The 10,220-nt window shown below is 39.8% G+C and overlaps 1 protein-coding gene across 1 annotated transcript in view; it reads right to left on the reverse strand.

The window, feature by feature from the left end:
• The window catches only part of BMPER (BMP binding endothelial regulator), a 148,502-nt gene that overhangs the window by 51,114 nt on the left and 87,168 nt on the right, over positions 1–10,220 (reverse strand). The window contains 1 exon segment of the mRNA XM_009886208.1: positions 7,487–7,532. Coding sequence (XP_009884510.1) covers positions 7,487–7,532 — 46 coding nt within the window.

A 10,220-nucleotide genomic window follows, 5' to 3' on the forward strand; every position in this document is an offset into this window, starting at 1 on the left:
TTGACTCAGTAATCAGAAAGCTGTGAACAGCATCAATCACAAAAAAGAAAAAAAAAAACACCCAACACACCAACCAAAAACCAAACCCACCAATAAAGGAGGGGAGAGAAACAGGGAATACAATTTATTAACTGAAAAAAAATTATCCAATAATGGCTCCCCTGAAAAAGCAAATTCAAACCTACAAAAAAGAAAGACACATGGATGTTATAAAGAAGAGGCAGGGAATTCCTTTAGTGGAGTGCAACGCAGCTCTGACTATGCAATACGCCTTTCTCAGCAGGGCTTTTCAGCCTAGGCAGAGTGCTATGCTAAAACAGCTATAATGTTTCTGGTGTTTTTCTAGCTGTAGTTAAAAAGCATCCAAGGATACCTACATGGAAACACAGAAAATGGGGCTGAAGGAGACACCAGGGGACATTACCTCTTCCTTCTCCATCTGTAATGCAGAATCACCTGTACCTATGTTATTCCTGACAGACGTTTACCTAACCTGCTCTTAAAGAGCAGTAGTAACAGCAACTCCACAGCTGCATCCCACAACCTGTTGCAGTGCTCGTCTGTCCTTAATGAGAGTAAAGTCTTCCTAAAGTCTAACCTCAGTCTCCCTCACTGCGTGGTGCAGTGCCATCATAGAGCTGGTACCTGGGAGATTTGTACTTACCCCTAAATTGCCACATGCATGCTGCTTTAGCTAAGCCACTAACTAGTCTTGGCATCATTATTATGCCTCTTTATTATGTCTGGCAATTAGGGACCAAAAGTTCCGATTTCTCAAGGACATCATGTTGACAGCTCCATTAGAAGTCAAAATGAACCACATTTGATCAACACCTCTGGAAATCAGGCCCAAAGGACTTTAAGCAGAGCCTGAAAACCAAGACACTTAGATAAGAGAGTGCTTTTAAAAATGTACACTTCTGTGAGTCTCATTTTCTTCACTGATGCCAGTGAGGATATCAAGAACCATTTTCCAAAGTCCATAAAAAGACTGACTTTCAATCGGCAGGAACCATATAGTTTTTAAGCACCAATGTAACTTTTACCAACGGGAAAAAAATCCATAGATTTTATATGGAGACCAGCTGACTTTACCGTTACTAAGTCATACCAACTTGTTTCTGAATTCCTTATGTACTCATGTAATCATCTGCATGATGAATATTGAGATACATTTTATTACCTGCTCATATTCTATTTCATTTTTTCAAGCTTTACTTTTTCTTCAAACATACTGACAACTTTTATGAAAACAAGGAAATTATCAAAAAAAAATCAGCTCAAACATCAGTGAAGATTTCAGAAGAGAACTGGGTTTTGGCTGCATTTCTAGAGGCCAAGAATGTGGAGATGTTATACATGTTACTACCTAACTTAGCGGGAGGGGGAGGCTGGTTCTTCACCTAAGCAAGTGGCTAAAAGGCAAGACATGAGAGGAACAAACATAATTTAGAGATGTGCAAGTAAAATTGATAGTACCAATGGGATCCAAAGGAAATATTTATTTTTAATTTCTAATGTGTTATGCAGAGTAATGTTGGTTTATGTTATGTTACATCGTGTCACATCATATGTCAACTTGATGCAGTGCAGTTAAAATAAAAAAGAATGTATTTTGGACTGGATAGCTAAATGTCTGATCCAAATTTCACTGTTTTCTTTAATAACCAAGGAAATGGGGGAGGGAAAATCTACCTAAAAACAGCCTGAATAATTGATTCTCTGATATCACTGCATAAAACATTCTTGAAAGGTTTGCTAAAATTGTGGATTTAAAAAAAAATCCACACCCTGCAAGAGTGTGTGCAATAACTCAGGCACTGCCAGTAAGAAGGACTGATTGGCCTAGAAATAAACCTTAAATACTGGGTGTAACAAGACTGCAAAAGACAGGCAACATGAAAAGAGTTCCTGCCATTTTTAGGTTTTGGGTTGCTGTTTATTTCCTTTTGGGAGAGTTTCAATCACATCATGTTTTACGGTTTGCTGCTGCTTCTTTTTTTTTTTTTTTTTTTTTTTTTTTTTTTTTTTTTTTTTTTTTTTTTTTTTTGCCTCTTTTTCCCCCTTCTGAAACAAAGCAGTCTTTCTGCTTGGCTGTTTTTGAAATCTATTGGAAGCACCGGTTCTCTAGTTAGGTTCATGTGTGACTTGCTCCTCTGTTGGGACATAACAGATGGAGAGGTGTTGCTGCATCACCAAAGCTACGTTCCCCAATGCTTGAGTATGAATTTTGCTAGCTTGTGCTAACAAGGCATGGGTGAAGATCCTTCCCTTTTTTTCATACAGTAAACTGTTCCCAGCTTATTGCAGACACTCCTTGTCTCTATCAGCTGTCTAGGGCATGGTTAGAAAAAGGCAATTATATACTATACTTCCCTCTAAGACTTTGCCAACCTCCAACTATTTTCAGCCTAGGAACTTCCTGAGTTAGACATGGTTTCTCTTTATTTAGTAACCTTTGATAGACTTCTTTTGTGTGAATTTTTCCAGTCTCCCCTTGAACCCAAAAATGTTTTTAGCATCCACGACATCCTTGGGTAAAGTGCATGAAGAACCACTTCCCCTTGCTTGTTTTAAACCTCATGATCTTTGATGTCTTCTTTCGCTCATCTACATACGCACATGAGGACAAATATACCCACTCCCTCCCTGTCCCTGAAAAACACAGGCTTTTCAAAGGAGAGCCCCAGAGCTACGTTCAGGAGGCTGTGATTTTCAAAGAGCTTTAGGCACTCAACTCTGATTAAACATTATTGGGAGCTGGCTGCAAACACCTCTAAACCTCTTTTGGAAACCTTGCATTTAGGCTCCCAAATCAGCATTCAAAACTTCTGGCTTTTGTAAAAGCTTCTGGGAGCTCAGCAGTTTTCCCATTTGTTTTTTAAGCAACTAAATATGGACTTCACACTTTTACATTTGACAATCTTAAACTACATGAGTGATTCATGCAGTTTTCTCAGCTCCCACCTAAGGCTCTACAGCTTGCTTGCAAACTAATAATAATAGTATTTAGGTGTTACAGTGAAAACTATCGAACTCTTGGCAAACTTTCCTTGCATTTGCAAATCATGTTCCCAATTCAAATGAAATATTGACTTTCATTAGAGAAGTTAACGGGAAAGGTAACTGGGGGCAAGGAGCACTGTTTTTTATCTGTACAAAAAAAGAAGCTGAAAGAGCAACAGCAAGGAAAAGAACGTTTTAGCATTTCCCAAATTTTAACATGCTCTCATAAGGGGGGGAGATGGGGGGAAGTTTATGAAATGACTACCTGTTTTGGTCACTATGGACAGATAAAAGTCTGAAAGATAACTCATTTCTAGCAAGTAGTACGCCAAGTAAAGGTAAGAACCACTTATTGAAATAAGTGGTTGCCAAAAAGTACCTTTCTGCCTTCCACCCAATGCCCCTACCCCCCTAGACAGTATTTAGCCTTTCTAGAAAGGCGAGATATATATACTGCTTGGTGGAGGCCAGACAGACAGTCAGCACACACATCCTGACCAGCCAGAGAGCATGAGCATATTGGCTGGGCAATCAGCACACTTGTAGCTCCAGAGCAGCCACAGGATATATTGTCTCTAGCTGGGTTTATTATTTGTTGGGATATAAAGGAAATGGGACACAAATCCATAGGAAACCAGGCTCTGTTAGCTCTGGTACTCATGGAATAGCTTGTTTTATTTTTTCAGGAGATCAGAGCAGTCAATTGAAGTCCAAGATGTCCAGATGTCTGGTCACACTCTTCTGGGCTTGTAGCTAGTTAAGAGTGGCCAAGAAAAATATACTTTAAATTATAACTAAAATTGGTTTGGACACTTTCTAAGTAAGGAGAGGGAGGAAAAAATACAAGTTTACCAGTTAAGGGTGTTCTGGTTGCACATCTATAATTCAAAAAGATCTCAGCTTTTTAAAAATAAAATGAAACTTTGAATGCAATTAGCCCATATGCTGAATTAAGCCCTAAATCAAACAGAACACATTATTAACTTTTGAAAACTAACTACAGAACACGCATAATAGAATTTCATTAGCTTTTCTGTAAAAAAATGCATAGCCATAGAGAACTTTCCTCATAACTGCTGCATAGGGCAGCTTGATATAATACACATTACAAGGTGTGGTGTCAAAAACTCCACAGGAGTCTTTATGGTCTATTTCATAAATAAAATAGCTATTCCAATTTGTCCAAATACATATTTATACAGTAAACCGTCATGGCTGAAATGGCTGAGGAGGTAAATCATGAACAGCATTCCAGTAGAAATAAGCAGTTGCAGTCTTCTTGAGATATTTCTTCATGGCAAGGAAATAACACAAGAAACAGGATGAGCAAGGGCCTATGTGGTCCTTCACTCCCACTCCCTGCTCTCATAGGTACCTACAATCCATAACTCCACATTTTGTCTTCTTTTTTTTCTTCTTCCTTTGAAGAGTCAGCAGTTTTTTCAGTATTTCTATAAAAACATGTAAAAAGGATGCAGGACCAGGTGAAAGTACCAACCTTTTACTCCTAAGGCTGGGTCCAAATGCTTTGGAGTTTGGTTTAGCTCCACTGGTCATTTTGTCAATTAAAAAAGGCGCAGAATGATTTGTGATGAACTAAATGTTCTGCCCCAAAAAAGCCTTCACTGCAAAATTAATCATGTATACTGCTAGACCTAGATGACTGCAGTGCATTTTGAAAAAACCTCCTCCATAAAGACTCACAATAAGTTGGGTAAGAATGTGTTACGATTACTGAGCATGACTAAAATATGTCTATATGGTTGCAATAGGAAACTTTCATACTGCATGCTGTAATTTCAGTAAGGCCTATCAATTCTTCTTTGTCAAGAACAAAGATTTAACCTCCACTGCAAATTCCCATCTTCGTCTGGAGTTGAGAGCAGTCTGCTAATGTTATTTGAACTCAGGTTTAGTGTTTTCTTTTTTTAATATGAAAATGACCTTGGTCTAACATAGGATTACTACTTTACGGAATTGACGTCAGTGGTGATTTTTCTAAATCAAGCCCAAAAGAGTACATTTAATTACATTTTTACAGCAGGATAAACTAAACCGTTGAATTTTCCACTAGTATGACCACTGTGTTTAATTAGTGATAACTGTACACCAGCCATGGAGCTTAAACAGCAACATGCCAAAACTAACCTTAGTTAACTTCAGCAAGAGTAGACAAAGGAGACTCTCCAGCCCTTTAGGAGACGAGGTACTTTTTCTCGCTGTAACAAACTCCTTTGAAAAATAATCCTTTGATTTTTTTTTTTTCAGTTTAAAGTGTATCCTTTAACAACGTGACTGGTTTTGACCCACTTCATAGAAATTGGCTGCATTTAAACTGTACTCAAAGCTCTCCTGTGTACAGTATGTTCTTGTACCTCCTATGTTGTTTTTACTTTGGAAAATTAATATCTGCTGGACCGCCAGAAATGTCTGGTGTGTTAATATGTGGAGAGAGAATCAACACGAGTGGGTGGGTGAGGGAAAGGGCTGTGCATGTACATCTTATCTCATCAGAAATTGGCTGAATTAGCAAATTTTCTAATTACTATCTGAGATAGTGATCATCACTGAAATCCTCATGATTTTGCCTTTTGCCTGTCCTATGTCATGATGAGATTTACAGCACTTCTGGCGCAAAGGTGGAATTAGTTCCTTGCAAATGGCAACTGTTAAAATAATAACGGCTACCACTGCTGTGTGACAGTTGATATTTAAGGTCTTTGATTACGCTAGCTGATAAAAGCTGGGAACGGCCTTTAATCATAAAAGCTTAAAATCAGCTCAGCATCATGTCTCCTCCAAATACTAAATGGGTCCCTAGTGAGACACCTGTCCAAAAAAAACCGCGCCCCTGTTTCATGTGCAATACAGGAGCATGCCACTGGGGCACGGAGTAACCAGCCTCCCAGCCTCACATACAGCCCGTGCAATGCAGACAGGCCCCATAAGAACAGGCTACGGGAACAAGGTTATTTATCTTGAAAGCTTCAGGGAGACCTACGAGCACTCTGCCAGTACCTAGAAGGAGGTGACTGGGAAGATGGAGCCAGGCTCTTTCCAGAGCTGCATGGCAGGAGGACAAGCAATAACGGTCTGCCCTGAATTTCACGCGTTTTAGTCATGACCATTCCCTTTTATATCATCAAGAAGTTCTGACTTTCTAGGTAACGCAGTTCCTAGATGACTTACTTTTACTGTAAAGAAATCTATTTTTTGCCTCCATCTCCCATGAAACAATTATCACAAGTCATCCTTGTGTGGCAGCCTTTCTGAAGGAGTCACTGTACTGTCTTCTTTTTAACCCCTTAAAGCAGAGGGTCTCCAGTGATTTGGGGGAATGGCTGGCCCCATTATTTTCCTCCCTCTCTCATGTTACAAAAATATGTATGAGAAAAGTTGAATGAGACTGAAACATAAGAACAGAGGCAAGATAGAGATTGATAAATTCATGACACTAACGATATGTCATGTTCAAGCAGAAGTCTATGCAAATTTCTTCTCCCTTGAAACTGAGCTAACATGAAATCAACTGCTGGTCAGTCGAATCCTCTTTCATTTCTCCCTCTGCTCGGTATTATTTCAAGTGTTTCTGAGGTTGCCACTTGTATTTAATTTCAGTTTGATACAGAAGGCTTGCAAACTAGAATTATTTTATCACAAGTTACATGTTTCAAAATAATCGAGCTGCAGAGTGGAAAACCAGGTATTTAGCATAAGGAATTTGTGCAATCCAAGAGTACCCAGAATTGAGTTGATCAGCAAAACCAATTTGCTTTTAGACAAAAGAATAGGAAACACTCTCCTAAAAAAACTGCTCCTTCTTTCAGAAGCTTTCCTATAAATCATAAAAACCCATTCTAGCAGTCTGTCCCTATTTGGTAAAATACTTAAACGTCCTGAAGGAAATACACCATATCCCATTAACTTCAGTTAAGACAGGTCTCTCTGTTGACTTAAATCAGACAAGCTTAAAGATAAGTATTTGTGTAAGTGCTTTGCTGACTAGCTATACAGACAGAAGGGTACCTTTCTATTGTACTTTCCACTGCTGCCCCAGACTGTGTTTCAGATTTCTGCACACCTTTTTTTAACTCTCACAAATCTTCTGCAAAGGTGTTGGTTTATATATACACATAGCTGGGCTGTTACTTACAGATATAAAAGGTACCCAGTCCTAAAAGTTACAACTCTACTCATTTGTTCATTTTATTACCTACAAATTTCACAGGCCAACTATGTTCTTCAAGAAGCAGCACCTCAGATTTGACAAAAACAGTGTCATTTGGAAAAAAATAAAATAAAATAAAAATAAAATACCCAGGCAATTTACAGATTTATAGGAGGCAAAATCTGTGGTCAGCAATAATCACCTGCCCTTTAGCCACCTCTAAAAAAGAAGGCAGAAAAGCAAATATACTTCTATATTTATTTTCTCCAAAAGAGTAAAAAAGAATTTAAAGAATGTGAAGAAAGAACTTACTTTCAGTGCAAATAGGACAGCATCCTTTTCTGTTCAGGATTTTACCCTAATTGGGAGAAAGACAGGCCGATTTAATGAAAGAGGTTTTGGAGCAATGACTGTGTTATGTTGTAAGGCTGGATAAGCCTTTGAAAATAGTTCAAGTTGTGTTTGAACTCAATGCCCTGGTTACAGCTTCAAATATCAGGTGCTAAAAACAGACAGAACTATTCAAAGAGCTTCCTGGCAGTCTTGTAAGAAATGAAATACTAAAAGGGTTCTCTGTTACCACTTTTCTCTTTAGAGAGAGTGTGAGAGAATTTTGGACTCGTATTCAGGGATATCTAAAGCAGACTAGTCATTGGGTTAACAAGATCGCTCCCACCTCCCAAAATATATACAATACATTTCCTATGCACACCCTTTTTTAGTCATCACACAGATGCAATCTCCTGAACACCCACGCTCCCCCCAAATCATTCACTTTTCTTACAAAAAGGAAGGAAGGAAGGAATCTCTGCACTGACAGAGATCTAGTTTGGCCAGATTTCTTTCATGGCTAAATCTTGTGGTATGTCTCACCAAATCATATTACCAACCATGGACCAATCTCCCCAGTGAAGTAAATGGGCATGTGTCCAAGGGTGTGCAACATCTAAAATCAAACAAAAGGTTCGAGTCTTTATTTACCACTCTGCCCAGGTCAATTTTATTTATGGTTGTGTCTTATACAAGGCTGGCTAAAAGTAGGAAGCATTCCTCTGTGTACATACATTCATGCTCCTTTTCAGTCTTCATTGAATTAAAAGATGTTCAATTTAATTTTACTTAAATTCTCTAAAGGTAAAACTGTCAACCTAGAGGATAGACCTGGAAAATTTCAGATTGAACGATGTGTTTTTCCAAGCCAAAGCTGGGTTATAACAGAACTTATGGTGATACTGGGGCTCACTAGCATTCCCATACAGGGAAAGAAGAGGCATATGGAGCTGTGCTGCTCCCCAGCACCGACCCTTTGCTCCAATAGTAGTTGAACAGAAAGTCCTTTTTGTGGGACCACCGCTCCTGTTCCCCACCAAGCAGGTGAGCAAGAGGCAGCCAGCAAGAGCAAGAAAACGGAGCTGTGCTATTCTGCCCACTCAACATACTCATCAGTGCAGAAGAGCTCATGAAAACAGACAAGAAATAGGTGGCAGGTCTATGCAGAGAGCAGGGAAGCGGGCACAGGCAGCAAGGCCTATTGCTGTCTGCCTTGCTTTCTGCCTACAGCGCTGCCAAGCTTTGACAATGGGCATGGGGAGAAATGAACTCCAAGTAGCCGCCGGCAGACTGGAATGGAGCACGCTCCGTCCTGCTTACACCCCGTCCTGCTTATGCTTGATGTACCCAGATGGCGTGAATGAGAGCTTGGTGATGAGCGCACTTGGGCTTATCATCCACAGGCCATAAAAGTTAAGTGCAAGCTTTAATGTGCAACTGCATGTGAACTGACTTGAGGCACATCTGGACTTGAGAAAAGGGCTGGATCATAGTTTCACTGGCAGCGTGGGCAATGCTTAAACATTTGTGTGACTACCAGGCCACAGAGCAAAGAGAACAGCTGAGGACCAGGCTGCAACAGGGAGACCTTCCAAGCACTTGCTAGGCCAAAACCCCTTAAAGGAGGAACTGTTAAAACTGTGCAGAAATAGGGAGCTGGACAACACTTATTTATACAAATGGACGACGTGCAGCTGAATGCCACACACTGCACTGCAGAGCCTTACCTCTCCATTTCAATAAAAGAGTTGAAATCATCAGTCGAGCTGGAAGTGGCAAGAATTCAAGTGAAACTGGAATCTCCAAGGCAGCCTGCTGAGGCTGGTTACTTGAGCCACCATGTTGGCCCGAGATCCTGTTTTTGTCTTGTAGAATAAGGAAACCCATTATTGCTAACATGTGCTGCAAGAGTTCGTTAGCATTGAGGGTTCCCTTAGGAGTGGGCTAAGTGATGTGATCCCATTTTTCCCTATGAATATTTATAAGCAGACCACATTTGAGTCTATTTATTTTCTGGGATTTTTCTTCTTTTTTATGAGGTTTTCAATTTTATGTCTGAGGTTTTTATTTTCTATTTTTTTAAGGCAAGACTAATTGCGGGGGGGAAGGGGGTTGTTTGGTTGTGCAATAGCAACAGCTGTTGTTTTTTTGTGCCTCATTTGGCACTAGAGTAAAAACAGCAACTTTTTGTTTGTAATAATAACAGATGTGTATAACATTAAATGCAGTCTGTGCTAGAGATGGGAGAACGTGTTCTGAATAAATTTTCAACTCACTTGAAGTTCACGGGTTCAAAATTTACCCACAGAATCGAACTCTGCAAATGTCTTCACATGCCATGAATTTAATTCTATAAACTTTTGCACAGCCTTGGAACCCAGAAAAGGCTGTGTGCTGTAAAATTCACCAGGCTCTCCTCTAGCAGTACAAAAAGAGACATGTCCATTACCGCTGACCGTTACCACAGGCTTACATTGTTAGTGGGAAACGCAAAGGCGTAAGGAGAGGAGGCGAGGCAGAAAATGAGAAGGATGGGTAATTGGAAAGGAGAAGGCACCAGGCAACAAAGAGGCTGGGGCAGGGCTAGGGCAAGTGCAAATTAGGTAAGAAAAGGTCTAAAGGATCTCTGAAGCTCAGTCTTGCCAACTGTTGAGATTACTCCCTTTCTATGAAGTATTTAAGCATGTGTTTAAGTTTAAACACACATGGAGGGCCT

This window comes from Charadrius vociferus, unplaced genomic scaffold (genome assembly GCF_000708025.1).
Source record: "Charadrius vociferus isolate BGI_N301 unplaced genomic scaffold, ASM70802v2 scaffold545, whole genome shotgun sequence".
NCBI classification, from domain to species: domain Eukaryota; kingdom Metazoa; phylum Chordata; class Aves; order Charadriiformes; family Charadriidae; genus Charadrius; species Charadrius vociferus.